Raw genomic sequence first — 20,097 nt, 5'->3', positions numbered from 1 at the left:
TCTTTATAGTAAAGTTTCAAAGCTGTATTAAGTCAGTGTTCAGTTGTAAACTTTTGAAAGAATCACCAGAACGTTTTGTTCAGTTACAAATGTTTCAGAGTTATGAACAACCTCCATTCCCGAGATGTTTGTCACTCTGAGGTTTTACTGTATTTATAGTTCCTTTACTTATTACAATTCTCTCAGCTTGGAAAATAGAGAGAGTATAGTAGAGTTTTATTTAGGGCCAGTTTCAGGATCTAAGGCAATAATGTAATGTTACAATAATTTGGGTTGCTAAAGTTGCAAGAAAATAACTATTTGCTTTTAAAAAACAAAATTGTTTAATAGTTTTAGGAATATCTTAATTAATCTTGGATTTAGTTTCTTCAAAAATAATTTTTTTACAACGTTTTGGAGCTAAATTTAACTGGACAGTGTCCATTTAATTTCACTGTTTACCCATCTCTAAACAAGGTGTTGAGGCAAAAATAATATTTTATAATGTTACTAAAGCGGGGCTGAATTTTTCAGATGAAACTTTTTTCACTGAAAAATATAGATAATGGGTTGATAAAAGCATTTTGAAAATTCATATACATTTTGGCAAATTGTTCCAGCTAAAATAAAAAAAAAAAAAAAATTGGAAATGTTGAAACAAACCATTTCAACATCAAAAAGGAACATTTTGATTTTTCAGACTACATTCACAAGGGGATATGGACCCATTGATGAAGGTGACATTGTCCTCCTTATGCCATATATTCATTGGAGCAGGGATGGAATATGGATATTCCCCCCCTCCTCCCAGGTGAGTGCCCTAACCACAGGCCACCACCATCACCTCCTCCTCTGTTTGTTTTTTGAATTCCTTTGCTTTTTATTAAAAGGCCCAGACAAAATGTTTCTGACTTCCAATTCACTGAACATTCTGGAAACCTGAACTGATTTTTTTTTTCTGAATTTTCAGAATGGCCAAAAACCCATTATTCGCACAACTCTAATGTTACTATGAGCTAAACTCCTTTGGCTTTAATGGGAGGGGAGTGTGGAGAGGGGATGCATAGTGAGTTCCTTACCTCACAGATCTGCTAGAACCTGCATTTATTGAGCTTCAAGTCATACTAAAAAGCTCCTGTTTTCTCAGGCATTTCTAAGATATTGTTTTCAATTTTATATGGATTTTATTAGTTAAATGCTATATCAAATAAAACAAAGTACATTTAGATTCTCAAATGAAATGTGCTATATAAATGCATCACATTATGATTTAAGCCCTCATTAACATTTTATATAAAGGGGGAAGGGATAGATTGGCCTTCGCTCTTCACTACTCTGTAAGAGACCTGGATGCTCTTGCTTATCCTGGCTTATTACTTGCAGGCTGGGCTGACAGGAATTAGGATTGTGGTAAGGAAGTATCACTGTAACGCTCCACCATGCCAGCACTTACCCCTATGTTATCATTCTGTGGACTTGGAACCAGGACATAACTCGTCTTCTCCCTCTGCAACCAAAATAGTTGAATTGGTATACAACTGAGTGTGGACCAGTCCTAGACACCACATAAATCCCATCCAGTTCCTATTTTGAGAACTAAAGTCCTCGAGAGAACTGGCCCTTTGCATAGGGGTGAATTTCATATTTAGTGCTGGGAGGCTTTGGTGCGCTGGTATAGTATGATGGATTTTGTGCTGCAGGTCTTGCAAACCAAATCTCACCACCACCATCTCCTGCTGGGTCCTTTTGGCTTCTCCACTTGTGTTCATCTACAGCAGCCTGACATTCCTGGGATCCAACACCTTTGCTCAGGCCCCTGGACTGAGGGGGGGTAGTTTTCACAGACATCTTACCAGTTGAAGTGTTTTCTTCTCCTTTGAGACAGAATGCATAAAATATGTGCACAACAGTAGTTCTCTTTAAAAGATGACTTATTAAAATAGAGAAAAAAGTGGAATTATACTGTTTACTCAATATCTCTAGATTTACACTTCACATAACCTAAACTAGATAAGGCATTCTCAGGTACAGAGGTGATGGACAATCTTAATGGTTCAGCAGTAAAGATTAAGGATTAGTGCATTTCTGAATCTACAATGTAACCATCTGCATGGTGTTTCAGAACATGCATTCTCTTCAAACACTTTATTACTGATTTATTACATACTTTGAATAATTTCGTGTAATTTCAGTATATTGCAGGAATTATTACGTAGGTGGTTTTGGATCCTTATTATGTTATATTACACACACTTTACAGGAACAAAGAAAATTCGGCACCACTAGAATCAGATACAACACAAGGTAAAAATAAAACCAAAAAGAGGAAGATAGCCGAAACCTCCAATGTCATCACAGAAACATTGCCATCTGCAGAATCAGAGCCTGTTGAAATTGAGGTGGAGATTGCTGAAGGGACAATTGAAGTGGAAGATGATAGCATTGAAACCCTGGAAGAAGTAGCTTCTGCAGAACAGTCTATAAAGTATATACAGACTACGGGTACGTCAGACGAGTCTGCTTTGGCTCTTTTGGCAGATATCACCAGCAAGTATCGTCAGGGGGAAAGAAAATGCCAGATCCAAGAAGAAGGTGACAATGCAACTGATCCTACATGCAAACAGGTAGAAGGTATTGAAATTGTGGAACTTCAGCTGTCACACATGAACAATTTATTCCACTGTGAGAAATGTAACCGTTCGTTTAAATTGTTTTACCATTTCAAGGAACACATGAAAACACACTCCACTGAGAGTTACAAATGTGACATATGCAATAAAAGGTACCTACGAGAGAGTGCATTGAAACAGCACCTCACCTGTTACCACCTTGACGAAGGTGGAGCCAGCAAGAAGCAAAGACCTGGCAAAAAAATACACGTATGCCAGTACTGTGATAAACAGTTTGACCACTTTGGACATTTTAAAGAGCACCTTCGGAAACACACAGGTAACATTTCTGTATTTCTAGTATACATCTATTCCTTTGGTTTTGTGTTTTCCTGTTTTGTGGGACTGGGGGGAATAAGAGGGGAGTGTGTGCAAGATTTGTTACAAATATTATTTTTCTAATGCTGTATAGAATCGTGAGACTGAAGAATGCTAGAAATGCTGGGCTTCCACGAATGACAAAATGTGAACAATCTATTTACATAGCAGTGAAGGTAGATCTTAATGAATGCAACTTACTTAAAATATTGACTCACAAATTTCACTTAGCCACCTACTGAAAAATAAGCTTCCTAAAGAAATAAATGTGCTTTTAAATTTAGTATATTATATTTGTTTCAAAAATACAACATGCAAAGAGTGACACTCCTCTGAAAAACAAGTATCCAATTCAGGAATAAACTTGTGGAAACAAATTAACTTCCAGTTCATCAAAAAAAGTGATATTCAGTAGAAAATTCATCTGAAAAAAATAAGTCCACTAAGCAAACCTACCACACTGTATCAGAAACCAGCAGAAAATTCTTAAACAAATGCCTATTAATATAGTAGTTTGGGTAAGCAAGTTATGCAAATATAGACAACATACAGTAGAAAATTAACTCTTTTGACACTTGGTATGTGATTACTTAATCCAGTGGAGTTACACTGATTAAAAAAAGCCCTATGTAACTGAGATCAGAATGTTGCTTTTAGACTACAGTGGGTCATTACATTAAAGGTAACTTTTACCTTTTAAATTACTGCTTCATTTTTCCCTTCCTTATACAGAGATTAAGTGCCTCTACCATGCTCCCTGTGGTCCTGCTGTTAAAAGAGTTACATTTTTATTACTTTACCATATTTGCAGTATTGAGTACCATACAAATAATTTATTAGCTCTGAGAACGTGTGACAATTTGCATGGGCCCTGGTCCTTCAAACACTTGAGCATATTTGTAACTTTACCGAAATGAGTAGTCCAGTAACACGTTAGTGGGTAGATGTGGGGTAGCAGAACAGGTCTTCCAAAGCTACTATTCTAGGTTCTGACCTAGAATTTCTTTGCACCCTTATGCGAGATTCCTGGCCAATGGAGTAGTGGCTGCACTCCTGTCTACTTACAACTAATGTAGAAAGGGTTTGAAAAAACCTCTTCCATGTCCAAGCAGTATAGAGAGGGCTTCCATTGCACACAACTCCATCAACACTCTTTTTGCTACCACCCAATGCTGAGCAGAGACATCAGTGGGCTTGTGTAGGCCCTCTGTAGTGTGGTAGATTTCATCCATTATGACCAAGCTATGTATAAACTGATTATAGGTTTCTCTCTTGGAAAATGTTCATGACAGCTTTAAGGACAATATTTGGTCAAAAAGAACAGGAGTACTTGTGGCACCTTAGAGACTAACACATTTATTTGAGCATAAGCTTTCGTGGGCTGAAGCTTATGCTCAAATAAATTTGTTAGTCTCTAAGGTGCCGCAAGTACTCCTGTTCTTTTTGCGGATACAGACTAAAACGGCTGCTACTCTGAAACCTGTCAATATTTGGTCAGATTGCCAGAGTAGCTGGTATGTCGTTACACCTACTTTGGTGTTCTAACAAAAGGGCTTAGTTTAATGCCATTATACAGCAAGTATGTAGAAGGCATTTCCCATTTATTAATTACTGACATATCTTTCTGAATTTTCACATTAACGAAATAATTATTAGAAGGAAAGCAAAGTTGGAATGTAAAAAAGAGGCAAACAAAGTAAAAGTAGTTAAACCCTTATGTACATTGTGCTCAGCTGGATAGTAGCACTCCACTATTGTCCATTGAGATCTGTGAAAAGACTCTAGTTGATTTCAATCATCTTTGAATCAGGCCTAATATTTGGAGAGTACAGTGTGGCACATAGTATAAAAACTGACCTTGAAGCAGAAGATGTAATTTTCTCCCCAAGGTATTTAACACTAATAATGTCGTACATTAACAATGACAAGATAAAAGCATATATAATGAAGTGACAAATTGACTTCAGTTGCTACAAATTAACAAATTTCCAATTAGTACTAATAACTGCATACAACTTAATCATGGAAAAAGCTTTTCCTTTCTAGCTGAAGTTATAAGGCCAGCCATCAGCTGTCTTTGTCATAAGCTTCTAGAATGTGCTCTGTGTATCTCTAAACCTAAACTGTTTTTGTTTAGATTAATCCTGTAAAGTACTAACTTCCAAAATTGTCATGATAACTTATCAGACCAGGAAAAAGAATCCACTCACTCATCTCCTCTTTTATCATGATTTCTGATAAAGCGAAAATAATGAAATTTCAGTTGCCCATCATAAATTGCAATGGAATAGGTTTTTACTGAGCTAAATTAAAGCAATGTATGTATGTATAGTAGGACTAATTTGGTATGACTCAGAATAAGAACAGTAGTTATTTGTTTGAATGAAAAAATGTAGCTTTTGTAACTAAGAGCAGTTAACTCATTATATTTGCCTAAGCATGATCTTGTTGCAAAACATTGGGGTCAGCTGACAAAAAGAGGGACTGAACACCTACAACTCCCACTGCCTTTACTGGGAATTATGGATGCTCAGTGTTTCTCAGCATTGGGGTCTTCCTGAATTTTTAACTAAATAAAATTGATGGGCGTCTCTAAATCAGTTTATCACTTGATTAATAAATGAGAGTTAAATAGTCAGATGCACTGTAACTAGGATTGAAAGAACTTTTTGGAGGCTTTTTTAATTATTTTTTTTAGGATTTAGACTATTTGAAACAACTAAAAGATTTTTGTAAATGAGCCTCTTTGTATCCTATATTTATGTACAATAGCCTTCTAAAAGATTTTTATATAAAAAAACTATAATGTTAATAATTGGGTAGGGCAAAAAAGATAATGCTCAAAATTGGGGAGGAAAGACAGGTAACGCACAAAAGTAGGAAATGAGATTCAGAGAAGCTTTATAATCATGGTGAAAATATTAAAGGCAAAAAAATAGTTCCTGGAGAAGTACTAGAAGCTGACTTATTTTGCTTGCACTGTGGCATTGGTGGGCAACCTGCAGCCCACGGGCTGAACGCAGTCCATCAGGGTAATCTGCTGGTGGGCCGCGAAAGAGTGTTTACATTGACTGTCCGCAGGCACGGCCACCCGCAGCTCCCAGTGGCCGCGGTTTGCCATTACTGGCCAATAGCAGTTGTGGGAAGCGGCCGCCAGCACGTCCCTGTGGCCCACACCGCTTCTCGCAGCTCCCATTGGCCGTGACCACTGGGAGCTGCGGGTGGCCATGCCTGCGGACGGTCAATGTAAACACTGTCCTGCGGCCCACCAGTGGATTACCTTGACGAACCGCAGGTTGCCCACCACTGCTTTTTGCAGAAATAGATCGTATTCAGGGAAAGCTGGTGGAGAGGGCTAATGCTACTGTAACAAAGATTAGACTTCTTGAAGTACAATAATCAGTTTCTGTTTCTACTTCAATAGTGAATCTATATAGTAGTCATAGCACAAGTTGTACTCTGTCAAACTTGGGTAAGATTGTCCATAAAAGCATGTGGGGAAACTGACAGTTTGTGAAAACTTCAATTAATATTCTTAGAAACTTTACTTTATAAATAGTGTCACGTATGTTTCTGAGAAATCCAAAATAACTGGGTTCACTGTAACTTTCCACTATCTAGACCTAATTTAAATATTAATGCAGTAAGTTATTGGTTAAAGATGCATTCCTTTGTATTTTGTAATCTTAAACAAACAAAAAGTCAATGTGTATAGCTACTTGCTTGGGTCAGTTTCATCCTGGCGATGGACAAAGATCAGGTGCTGACTCAAATCTATCAGCTGCCTTTGAATGAGAGCTGATTTGCTGAAGCTCAGTCTAGATGCGACTGAAGTATGCTTGTATGTTGGTTGAAGCAATAGAAAGAAATGACAGTTTGTCATATTTGCGGAAGTTTGGCCACTGTTTTTGTTACTGGGATTTTCAGCCTTGGGGGTCGTGTTGACTCCTTGCCTGCGCTTGGAGGTCCTGGTAGCAGCAATGAGCAAGAGCGCAGTTCTAGTTTCACTTGACAAGCAGGTTGCAAACTTTTGGGGGGGGGGGGGGGAGGCTTACGGGGCATCAGACTTCGCCACAGTTGTCCATGACTATATCATCTTGAGATTATTACTGCAATGTGCTGTACATAAGAATATACTTGAAAGAATAGGACTGCCCACTAATTGAGCGGTGGTTTGTTCCGGGCGCACGTGTAAATGAGTCCTGGATTCGATTGGTTTACAGATGAAGTTCAAAGTGTGGGTTTGGCCTGATTTGATTTTGCTCTTGGTCTCCACTCTGGAACTTACTCTCCTTTCCTACATACGCTCCTGACATTGCTTCTGCAAAGCCCAGAATTGTTGACCTGCAAGACTGATGGCAATTTGCTGCCAGGAACTGCAGTGGAACAGAGGTTCCTTGGTGCAGTCTTTGCACAGGGCCTAGGCATAGGTTATCCCTGACCCCCAACACATCCCCCTACAATCCATATAGCTCTTTGGGCTGAGGATGAATAATGTGCAGATTGTTGGGGTCTATTCCTTGTTTCTCTGGGGTTTCCAATCCTCCTGCAGAAGACACTATTTGGGCTAAAGTTCATGTGCCCATCTCTTTGTGTCCACTGCCATTCTTGTCTGATTAGAGATCCCGGGATTTGGATTGTATGTTGATGGTGAATAGATTCCAACAGTTCCTCTTAATGTTCATAGAAAATTAAAATTTTACTATTTAATATTTCACTATTTTTACTTAATGTTTTCCTTCTGATTGTTCTTATTTTTACTGTGGTTCTCAATCCCATTTTCAAAAATGATTTAGGCACTCCCTGGGACTTGCGCTCCTAAGTCACGTAGGCACTTTTGAAAATGTTTGCCAAGTGACTGACGGCCATTTAAATTTCAGTCCTAGCTAGAGTAACTGCAAATGCTGTTGTACGTGTAAATGTCTTATCCTCTTTGGAATTTTACTGAACAATTTGTTTCAGATATTCTAGAATCATAGAAATGTAGGGCTGGAAGGGATCTTGAGAGGATATCTAGTTCAGGGGTTCTCACACAAATATTTTGGGGGGCCCAGAGTGTGGCCACCAACTCCTGCTGGAGGCTACTCTGACAATTAATTATTTTAGGAAAAACAAATAAATATCCACATATACCTGTCCAAATTATTGTGATGTATTTATGTATGGTGGTTGGTTTTTTTTTTTGAAGACTCAATAATAACAACAATGTGCAGTTGCCTCTATTCTTTACTGGATCGAAACAGAATAGAAACACATAAGGTGGTTTGTCTTTTTTGTTGTTTTCTGTTGCTTTTTTTGGTTGCTTATTATTTTTAGACTTGCTAGCTTGTAAGTCTGCTGCTGTGAAAAGTGATACTTTTATGTTAATATCACTTTTCACAGCTTCCCAGCAAGCTATTAAGTCTGTTGTGAAAAGTGATATTAACAAACATACAAATCTAACATTTCACAGCAGACTTACTCAGCCTCGGAAAGCCCGGGGACAAATTAAGCCCTGGATGGGGAGGTGGGTAGGGAGGCATTGGGGCCAGGGGTAATGGAGGGATGGATGGGAGGACGGGGGAGGCAGCAGGTGCCAGGGGCAATGGCGGGGTGAGCCTTGGCAAGCACTCGCCACCATGGGGCTGGGGTTGGGGGCCGAGCTGAGCCTGGGGCCCGAGCCCGAAACCCCATGGCCAGATCCTGGGGCCCGAGCCTGAAGCCCCGAGCCTGAAGCCCCGCAACTAGATCCAGGGCTGAGCCCAAAGCCCTGTGGCTGGATCCCAGGGCTGGGGCCGAGCCCAAAGCCCTGCAGTCAGGAGACCGAGCCTGCCACCACACGGCTGAAGCCCGGAGACGGAGCAGGCAGCAGGGGCCAGATGAGATGGGGGATGGGGTGGTGAGCCCACGGTTGGAGCCCACCACCACGTAGGCAAGGGATGGAACCTGAAACCCCACAGATGGAATCTGGGACCCAAGGCAGAGTCCAAGGTCCCTGGCTCAGACAGGGAAGATTGGGAACTCGCCGTCTGCCTGCTCCTCCAGAGTTTGTGTCTCCAGGAGGAGGGCAGGGCTCAAAGCCCTGCTGGCAGCCCTGCGGGAGAGGCCACTGCTTCTTCCCCACCCCCCCAGTCACCATCCAGGAGGCTTTGGCCACAAGAAAAACCCCTGGTGGCCATATTTGAGAAATACTCTAGTTCATCCTCCAGCACTGAGGCAGGACCAAGTTAAACCTAAACCATCCTTGACAGGTGTTTGCCTAACCTATTCTTAAAAACTTCCAATGACAAAGATTCCACAACCTCCCTTGGAAGCCAGAATTTAACTATCCTTGTAGTTAGAATTTTTTTCCCCTAATATCTATCCTAAATCTCCTTTGCTACAGATAAAGTCCATTACTTCTTCAGGTCCACTAAAGATAGGACAAGAACAATTGATCACTGTCCTCTATATCAGTGTTTGTCAATGACCAGTCCATGGACCGGCACTGGTCCCTGAGATTTCCCTGACACAGTTTTGGAAGGCAGCAAGCCAGTGCTTGGTATCAAAAATGTTGAAAACCACTGCTCTGTATAACAGCTATCAACTTATTTGAAGACTGTTATCAGGTTCTCAGTCTTCTTTTCTCAAGTCTAAACATGCTCAGTTATTTTAGCCTTTCCTCATAGATCAGGTTTTCTAAACCTTTTATCATTTTTGTTGCCCTCCTCTGGATTCTCTCCAGTTTGTCCACATCTTTCCTAAAGGGTGGTGCCCAGAACTAGACACACTACTCCAGCTGCGGCCTTACCAGTGCTGAGTAGAGTGGAACAATTACTTCCCATGTCTTAGGTACGACTCTCCTATTAATACACCCCAGAATGAAATTAGTCTTCTTCCAGCTGCGTCACATTGTTGGCTCATATTCAATTTGCATGCCACCATAAATCCCAGATCCTTTTTAGCAGTACTGCTGCTAATTAATTATTCCCCAATTTGTATTTGTGCATTTGATTTTTTCCTTCTAAGTGCAGTAATTTTCACTCCTCTTTATTGAATTTCATTTTGTTGATTTCATACCAATTCTCTATTTGTCAGGGTCGTTTTGAATTCTAATCCCATTCTCCAAAGTGCTAGCAACCCCTCTCATCTTGGTGTCATCTGCAGATTTTATAAACATACTCTCCACACCATTATACAACTCATGAATGAAAATATTGAATAGTCCTACCCCCAGGATAGACTCCTGCAGGACCCCACTAGATACATCCTTCCAGTTTGACCGTGAACTGTTGAAAACTAGACTTTTGTCAGCAAGTTTCATGGGTGGATTATCTATTGAGTTTCAGACAATACCTTCTTATTTTAATTTTAAAATTTTCCACTTTTTAACTTCATTGCATGCATATAATTTCACTTCTGTATGACGAGAGAGTCAAATAGGAGCTTCTGATTTTTACCTTCATTGAGACTGATGTTCTTTATGTACCTCAATCCTAGCTTCTCTAATTTTTTTTTTTTTTTCCTTTTCGTGCTGTGCAAGTCTCTAGTCATGTTTTTATTCACTGCTTCTCACTGGATTTTTTTCTGCTGTATCTGGTTGAAAATGAGCTGACCAAACTGTATGTAGCATTGAAGGTTAGGATGACCCATTGTGGAATTTGTTGCTCTTGTTGTTTCCTTCTCCCCCCCCCCCACAAAAATGGTCTCTGCTGCCTGCTCAGTGTATCTTATGGTCTTATTTTCTGATTATCGCTGCATGTTGAGAGATGTCACTCAATGAACTGCCCATGACAGCACCTAGATCTCTTTCCTGGAAGGTTTCAACCAATTTGAGGATCCATACTGACTTCATGTAACTCTAAAACAAAAAATAGTCTTCCCAGTTCTTGGTACATGATGAATATTTCTATATGTTAAACTGGACATGAATGAGTAATGCAGAGTTCTGTATGGTTATTAGTTCCAGTCAGTGCTTATATTTCATCTCAGCAAATCAAGATAATAGTTGAATGTAACCAAGCTCTTATCAAAAATTAGCTTTTCATGAAACTAAAGATTCCATTTAAAATGTAATCAGCAGTTCTGTCAAATTCATCACAACTCCCAGCTGTGGAAAAATTAATCTACTCAACCATTGTTTTCTTTGCCCTTTTGGTTTCTGTATAAAATGCATTCAGTGAAGTGGCTCTTTCTATAAGAACAATCCCAGTGACTGAAGGACTTATACCTTTAAAAGATTATATCCAAATCTTTAAATTATATTTACCAAGTTACTAAAATCTATATACACAAAACAAAAACAAAAAAACAACTCCAGTAGAATTGATTTGTTTTCCTATACCTCTATAAATTCTTATCTGTCTTAACAGGTGAAAAACCATTTGAATGTCCAAATTGCCATGAACGTTTTGCTAGAAATAGCACACTCAAATGTCATTTGACAGCCTGTCAATCCGGTGCTGGAGCTAAAAAGGGAAGAAAGAAGCTGTATGAATGTCAGGTATGTAATGGAAGCAACAGGAGGAGAGAGTCTTGGTGGGCGGGAGGGGAAATTTAAACTGTTGGGTGCCAAGTAATTTTATTTTTAAAATTACTACAGTTGTTTCGTTTAGAGAAGTAAGAAATGGTAGGAATTGTTTCTCTCACTGCCAACACAAGGGTGTGGCTCCCACTGTTTAATCACAGGAGTTTTTACATACCTTAGTGGATACCATTATTAAGACCAAGACCAGCCATCACAGTTATTAACCATGGCTCTTTTATTATTAAAGAAGGGAAAAGAAAACATTAAATAACTCACATGACCGAACACAACTGATAAACTGGTTATTTCCATTACAATGTCTACAGTATGTCTCTCTGTAGAGACCTTTTAACAGAGATTATGTCCTTGAGAGTGAACCACTTCTGGGGGGGTGCTTTTTCTCTTAGTAAGTTAAGACCCAAGTATGTTGTTTCCCAGAACTGTTTTAAATCCATTCACTAGCATATCCTTAGATAGGCAAAAGAATTTTATTTCAGGGCTGGCAGATTTTTTTTAATAATAAATAATCAGCCCATTCATAGTTGGAAAAGTAAGCAATCTTAACTACCGTATATACTCTATCATAAGCTGGTTCGTTTATAAGCTGACCCCCCCCAAGATGGATAAGTAAAAATGGAAAATTTTTATCACCCGTTCATAAGCCAACCCTATAATTCAGGGGTCAGCAAACTTTGGCTCCTGGGCCATCAGGATAAGCCACTGGTGGGCCGAGATGGTTTGTTTACCTCGAGCGTCCCAGTGCGCCAGCTGCTTACCCAGACGGGCCAGGACAACAACTGGTGGGGAAATTTTTGTGGGGGGGAGAAGCTGGGAGTCAGGGGAGTAATCCCTGTGACCACCCCCCACATGACCCCACTCCTAGCCCAGGACCCCCACACTCTCCCCATCCCATCCCACCTTACTTGGGGAGGGCCAAGGGAGGATGTCTCTGACCTGGCTGGAGCTGCTCTGGCAGGCTGGGTAGTGTGGCCGCAGCCTGCTCTGGTGGGCCAGAACGGGTGGCGCGGTCACCGCATGTTCCAGCGGGCTGGGCCGGGTGGCACGGCCGCAGCGTGCTCCGGCGGTATGGCTGCAGCCCGCTCTGGGAGCGGGGCCGAGCGGCACCGCTGCAGCCTGCCAGCCCCAGAGCTGCAGCTGCTTCGGAGGCTGGGGGGAGAGCAGCGTGGCCAGAAGCGGAGAGACTCTGGCCCTGCCTCTTCCTTTCTGGCTGTGCTGCCTCTCATTGCTCCTCTGTTGGGGGGAGGGGCTGTGTCCCACCTCTCCCTCTCTATACCCATTCATAAACCGACCCCCTTCTCTAGTGGGTCCCTTTTTTTACTAAAAAAATTCGGCTTATGAACGAGTACATATATAAAGTACATCCTAGGAAATAAAAAACAGTATTTAAATCAGTTACTTAGAATAAGCCATTTAAGGAGTTGTTTGAAAACAAGCCAATTATGAATATTAATGATCCTAAATCCAATTGAATCTCACTGTTTCATCTCCTATTCAGGAATACATAGTATAAACTTGATTAATGTGAGAAACTGCTAGTATTTTAAATTACAACAGCATTTCAGTATTCCAACAAAATCATCACAAGAGTTTTTTAAATTAAATCCTTTAACAGTGTCTTAGTTAACTTCCTCTCACCAATCCACGTTGAATTCTTGGGGAGCTTTTCCTTGGGTTAGTTTCATCTTTACTCCTGAGGGCATTCTGCGCCAATAATTAAAAATTCTGCTCACAATATTTTAAAATTCTGCAAATTTTATTTGCCAAATAAATGTGGAGGCTCCAGCATGGCATTGGGGAGCACAGGCCACTGGCTGCACAGAGATGGGAGATCACCCTGCATCATCCCCCTGGGACACCTACTCAGTGGTGAGGCTGCACCCAACCCTGACACATCGCAAGGACCAGGCCTACCCCAGAAACACCCCAGGGCCCTGCCCTTCTGTGCCAGGTGCTCCAGGTGTGGGCAGGCAGGTTCAGCAAGGCAGGATCCAAATGTGGAGGGGCTTAGTGTGGAGAGATTCAGGTGTGGGTTGAGAGGGTTCTATGTGTAGCAATCTGGGTGCAGACAGCTCCATGATATGGGGAGAATCTGAATGCACAGGGGCTTGTTGAGGGGTTCTGGATGCAATGGTAATGGGACTCTGCAGGGGGGTCCTGGCGAAGCTGGTTTGGGCTCAGCGAGGGGGGTCTGGCTGTGAGGGGGATGAAGCTCGGCAGGGAGTCTGGGTGTGGTGGGCTCAGGGGTGTGGGTCCAGATCCAGGGAAGTGGGGCTCAATGGGGTGGGGATCCAGGTGCAGCTGGTTGGGACTTGGCGGGGTGGGGATCTGGGTCCAGGTGCAGGAGAGTGGGCTCATCAGGGGGGCTTTGAAGTGCGGGGGGTTGAGGCTCAGCAGGAGGGTCTGGGTATGAGGGGGTCTGGATGGATGGGGGAACAGCTCCCTGTATGGGGATCCTGCAGCTGAGGAGCGATGGGCACAGGAAGTGGACAGGGGGAGTTTGCAGAACTTCCTGCTGCTGGGGGAGAAATCTAGGGGTGGGTCTGACCGGCCCCAGATGCTGTGCAGAGGAAGAGGAAGTCCTGTCCTCCCCAGCCCTGCTGGGAATAGTAGCTGAGCCTGGCGCAGGGTAGGAGCCAGCAGCTGGGTCTTCCCCAGCCCCCCAGTGATTTATCTCTCTGATATCTGCTCTCGACACCCGGAACACGCTGCTGGGGAGGGTCGCATGACTGCTCTTGTGGCTTCCCTTTGCTTCCCCAACAGAGAGTCATTTTTCTGTGGGGAGGCAAAGAAATCAGCTGGGGACATAAATTCTGCCCATGCGCAGTGACGCATAATTCCCCCAGGAGTATGTCTTGAATCTTCTCTGTTTTTCTTATCTGTGGGTGGCAGCTTGCTTGTGGTACGGTGCTGTGCTTGAGTAGGGTAACCGGGGGGGGTGTAAGGGCTGCTCACTTCTGAGTGTTTGGAGCACTTTGGAGTGCTCTTCTTTCTATTTCTACAAAATTATAGTAGAAAACTCCTCTTCTGGGCTTGTTTAGATTCAAGGTTGGTTGCTGTCACCCTTTGATTGGCTTGATGCATTCATTAATGGCTTAGGTGACACATTCAGCTCCTGAATATGCAATGTTTCTTTAATTGCCTTTGTTCTTCTTGTGGTGGAAAAAGTCAGGTCACTTTTTTTTAAAATTTAGTTTTGTCTTTCTTTTCATTCAGTCCATTTTCGCAAAAAAAATTTCAATTTTTTTTAAGAATTAGCCTGGAATTAAAATTCTATTTTCAAAATGTCCAAATACTTCTGTTCTTTGTATACAAGGTTTTAGTTCTCAAAACAGACTTTTAAAATTAAATAACTTTTATAATATCTAGAACTTGAGTGTTGATCCTATATGACAATTTTTGGAATGATTATTTTCTTTTCCTGCGTTATGTGAGGGCTTGCTTGTGCACTGCCATAAATTAATTCCCTAATAATATAAAAATTCTATACTTAAATGGTTTCTTACATTAGCAATTAATTTAGAATCAAATAACCTTGCTCTATTTCTATATAAAATATCTCACTATTCTACTCCTGGTGGAATTCTGCGCCAAAAAAATAAAAATTCTTTCCACAATATTTTAAAATTCTGCAAAATTCTGCATATTTTATTTGTCAAAATAACATAATATAATCACACCAGTTTCAATTATTTTTGGTCATTTATTTCAAAATATCTGTCAGCAAGTATGTCTGCAACAATACAGACAACAAAAAAGATTCAGGAAATGTTTTTTGACAAATTGATTCCTTACTAGCCATATTAATACAGAACTCTGAGTAATAATTTATTTAAACTACAATACAGAGCCATAGTTCCCACACCCCTCAGAAGCAGTGCAAAGGCTTGGGGGAGTCAGGGGTAACGGAGGGAAGTAAATTGCTGGGAAGGAGCCTGGGTGTGAACTTGGAGGGCTGTTGGGTATGGGTGGGAAAAGCATGGAACAGGTTTTTTGGGGGAAGTGGGGAGAGATTGTTAGGGAGCTTCCCCGATGCAGACCCTGGCTGATCTCTAACCTCTCCCATTCAGTCAGGCACATCTTCCCCTGTCCCCAGGTGTCTCTGTGCCCTCACCCAGCCACTCCCCTGTCCCTATGTAGCTCTGCACCCCTCCCCCATCACCATGCGTCTCTGGGCCCTCCTCCAGCCACTCCACTGTCCCTATGTAGCTCTGTCCCACCACCACCTGTCCCCATCTGTCTCTGCATTTCCCTCCCTCCATGGCCCTTTGCCTCTGCTCCCATCCAGCCCCTGCTCGTGTCTGTCCTCTCCCACTAGCCCTTATGAGCACCTGTCTGATACACCCCCCCCCCCCCCACACACACACACACAGTCCCTGTCTCCTGACCTGACCTGACAAGTGCTGTGAAGGCAGCCCTCTCTCTTCCCTCGCTGGCGGGGAGCTGAAACTTTGTTCTATCCCCACTGCACCCTCTGGTGGGCAAAAGGCGGAACTGCAGCAACATTTTGGCAGACGCTTTTTTTCTGTGCAAAAAATTAGAAATCTGCAGGGCTCATTAAATGTGCGCACGCGCAGTGGCACAAATTTCCTCCAGGAGTACTATTCATATAACAATGATATCAGGCAGTTATTGTATGAAAACTTTCGTTTAAATAAAAAAAGATGCTTATGCCATCATAGGAAATAACGAAGGCTTTTATCTTTTAAGTGGAATAATGAGTTGGAAGTATTCAGTATTTTCTATAAAACACTTCCTACTATACATGTTCTCCAGGATTAAAGAGTGGAGACTTTAGTGTGTTTACAAAAGAAGGCTGTTTCTTGAATACTTTGAGAGTTTAAACTCAGGTTTTTCTTTGAAAAGAGAGGTGAGGATTGCTGATACAGGCTCATTTTACAACCTAGATTTATGGCTCTTATAACACACCTTTTTACAATTCGGTTTCTTCCTAAAAGTGTTTCTGAGGTTTGTCTGCTTGATGTTTGCTTGTCCTTGAGAGAGAGAAGCAGAAACCTTTGATTAGGTTTAACATTTGGTAATATGCCTACCTAAATGTATGCATTTGTTGTATTTCCAATCATCCTGGCTGTAACATTCTAGTAGCTATAGTTTAATGTTTAGTAAATGTGCAAACCAACTTTGTAACAACCTAATAAAAATAAGTTTTATAATACATTTATTAATATTTTTGCATCGATATTGAGTTCTCTCCCGCCCAGTCTGAAAATGGTCACCTGATTTGTGAGTTGACTGAGCTCAGAAGGTGGGGAAGGAAATGAGAAAGGGGTAGCGGATCTCCAAGAGGTACTGCAAGTAAAATGGATACAGGTGTCATGTTCAGAGTTCTGTCATGAAACTAACTGAAAAAACAAAAAATCCACTATATAGCATCAGTTGACACTCCAATGATTCATCAGTAGAGTTGAAACCTTTAGATCTACTGCACAGACCTCTGCCTCTTGAACAAATGGAATAACTGATAGCAGTAGTAGTAGTATTATATAGACCAGCACGAGATAGGGATGGGACACTTTGCCAGTGTGTTTCACAGATATTTGCTGATAACGGAGGAATGGTGAGACTCAAGAATCTTGAATTCCTTTCCAGGCTCTGGAGGGGAGTATGTTCTGACATGCACAGATTCTTCTGCCTGTTCCCTTCCCCAAACGTGACATCTTTTCCATCTCTTCCTCACCTCTCGCTCCTGTCTCATTCTCTTTCCCTACCTAGTCCCAGTCTCTGCCTCTCGGATTTCTCCTCCTAGTTTCCTTGCCCAGCCAGTCCCAGTTGAGAGGATAGAGCATGCTCAGATGCCCTGGCGATGGTGCATGTGCAGTCTGGTCAGTTTTAGCAGCTGTGAGAGGCTTGCGTGTGCTCAGTGAGGATAGAAGCTTCTTTGATTTTAGCCATTAAAATGAAGCCTTTACTGACCATTGGTGAACTTAGCCAACTTTGGGCAGATTTTCATGAGGATGACAAAAGGCACATCCTTGACACACAGGCCACCCCCTGCCAAATTTCAGGTCCCTGCTCCAAAGTGTGGGGGTGGTAGAACTTCACAAAGAAAAGGTCATTAGAATTTTTAAACCTGGGCAAAACAATGTACTTTTCCCTAGCTGCATTCTTGGAAACAGCTGAACCACTTTGGCTGAAATTTTCCAAAAAAGTCAACCAGTGACAACTACCCGGCATGGAAAATTTCAGCCCAAATGGTTAAAGTTTGGCAAAGTTATGAGCAACTGAAAACAGGATCTTATGATGCAAAGTGTTAGACAACCTTAATAACGCTGCCAGCCCTGCCTGTAATATCAGTTTAGAAAAAGTGCAACATGCTCACTCTGTTTGGTAACTTTCGCATATAACACTTGTACATATCATTTCTTCATGCAGTATTATAAAACAGATAGCCAGAGCTCTAACATAAGATCTTTGAAGGGGGAGGTGGGATTCAATATAAGAATTGTACATTTTTGTTAAACTGAGGAACATTAAAAACACAGTACCAATCCATAAATCCCAAGGTTGTCTGCATCTTTATGTATATGCACAAGGCCAGAATTAGAGAGTCACTGTCAACGTGAAATATAATCACTTAAAAAAAATTCAGGTACTAGACCTAACCCCGAGTTCTACCAGGTTTTTTTGTTTTTGTTTTTAACAACTTGGATTTTTTTGGCTGATGTCCACGTAACTTGTTCAATCATAATAGCAAGAAACTACATGGTAACAATCTGTAAACTTAATCCAGAATATACAGTGTACTTTGCTTTATCAGATTTTTATTAGCATTATTTAACATATTACATCTTGTTGTTTCAGGTATGTAATAGTGTATTTAACAGCTGGGATCAATTTAAAGATCACTTGGTAATACATACAGGAGACAAACCCAACCATTGTACCTTATGTGACTTGTGGTTTATGCAAGGCAGCGAACTGAGAAGGCATCTCAAAGACATTCATAACATTTCAGAACGAATAGTGACAGAGGAGGTTCTTCCAGTGGAAGACGTGGAAACTGAACCAGTGACATCAATGACTATTATAGAACAAGTGGAGCAAGTCCATGTACTACCAGTAATTCAGGTACAAGTGGATCCAGCACAAGTAACTGTGGAACAGGTGCATCCGGATCTGATTCAAGATAATCACGTGAAAGGCACACAGATGGACGATCTGCAAGAACAGGTACAGATTAGTTACGTAGAAGTGGAACACATTCAGACTGAACAAGGTGCTGATGTACAGATAGAGGAGCTACATGTTGAACATGTAAATCAGATACAAATGGAAGAGGTACAGGCAGAACTTATAGATGAAACAGATCTAGAACAAGTGGAGTCTGAAAACATTAATCAGGGAGAGTTAGAAGAGAGCGAAACTGGTGAAATAGGTGATGTGGAGACAGTTAAAGAAGATCATGAACAAGCTGAAGATTTAAAAACTCAACAAATAGTGGACACACAAGATGAGCAAGTGGATGATTAGGACAAATGACTGTACTGTGCAGGTTTAGAGATGAAATACCAAATTATTTTTGTTAATTTTTACGTTAATTTTTGTACCAACTGTGGTCGGCTCTCCAGCATCGCTGTCCTTAGGAAACCAGAAGGTGGACCAAATTTAGGATATTTCATATACAATTAAAATCATCCTATTGTACTTTAAAAAGAACTTTTCCCCTTTCATGTAATGCCATGGAGCAAAAACTATCCCAGAGATCAGCAGCTTTATGAGAAGTGTAATAGTTGGTTGAATAGACTGTGTCATTTGCCCCATGTGTGTGCAATTGTTGTCACTGAGAGACTCCCATTTACAAGCCCTTGATATATACTTCCAGAGGAAAAGGGATGGGTGGGGGGGTGTGAGTGAGTGAGAGAGATGGCAAAATGCTAGAATATGGGGATTCTAATGTATGCGTGGATATTTAAAGACAGTTGGACCGGACCCACTTAGAAAACACACAGATGTTTGTCATCCAGCAGCAGTTCCTTTATAATAGCAGCAATTCTCAATATACTTTTTCCTAATATGAACAGCCTTCTTTCAGCCCACTTTGAAAATGCCAGACTGATGGTAACAAGTGTTGCCACTAAAGTTCTTGGAGTGCAAAAAGTCTTGTGCCTTTTCAGAATTGACTAAACTTCCACAAAGCTCCTAGAATGTTTAAGAAGCTAGTGCAGTAAAAGGCAATGTAGATAATGCTATAGTGCTTTATATTTTTGCTTATAATTGTCAGCTACCAATTCTTGCTTTAAATTTAGATGGGGGTAGAACGGAACAAATTACACATTGTGACGATTGTTGAAAGGGCCACTTACAATAGGAAAAAATCAGCTGAATCCATGGTAAATGAAGCGGCTGAAAGATTGTACCATCTTACCACTTCAAATTAAAAATGAATGCATTTATAAACAGAAAAAATGTGTGTATGATATATCAGGTTCCTGTTTTAAAATGAAATTTTCTCTGACACTTGACATAAAGATCTTGTGCTAAAAAAGAATTAAAGCCATAGGTATGAGTGCTAAACTGTGGATTTAAAAGTAGGAGTGTAAATATTTTAATCAGTATTATTGAACAATAAAACAATACCAACCATGAAAAAACTGTGACATTACTTGC

At 41.1% G+C, this 20,097-nt stretch overlaps 1 protein-coding gene across 2 annotated transcripts in view; it reads left to right on the top strand.

Moving 5' to 3' along the window:
• Positions 1–20,097, top strand: part of ZNF131 (zinc finger protein 131) — a 31,247-nt gene extending 11,150 nt beyond the window's left edge. The window contains exons 7-10 of one of the 2 annotated variants that reach the window (XM_054031517.1): positions 2,240–2,603; positions 2,706–2,928; positions 11,297–11,427; positions 18,292–20,097. In XM_054031517.1, coding sequence (XP_053887492.1) covers positions 2,240–2,603; positions 2,706–2,928; positions 11,297–11,427; positions 18,292–18,960 — 1,387 coding nt within the window. In that variant the 3' untranslated portion in view covers positions 18,961–20,097. Of the gene's footprint in view, positions 1–2,239; positions 2,929–11,296; positions 11,428–18,291 lie in introns of both variants that reach the window. The other variant, XM_054031516.1, reaches the window with a different exon arrangement.

Source organism: Malaclemys terrapin, chromosome 6, assembly GCF_027887155.1.
Source record: "Malaclemys terrapin pileata isolate rMalTer1 chromosome 6, rMalTer1.hap1, whole genome shotgun sequence".
In the NCBI taxonomy this organism is placed as follows: Eukaryota; Metazoa; Chordata; order Testudines; family Emydidae; genus Malaclemys; species Malaclemys terrapin.
The sequence above is the reverse complement of the archived record's forward strand: the minus strand, read 5'-3'. Positions and strand labels throughout refer to the sequence as shown.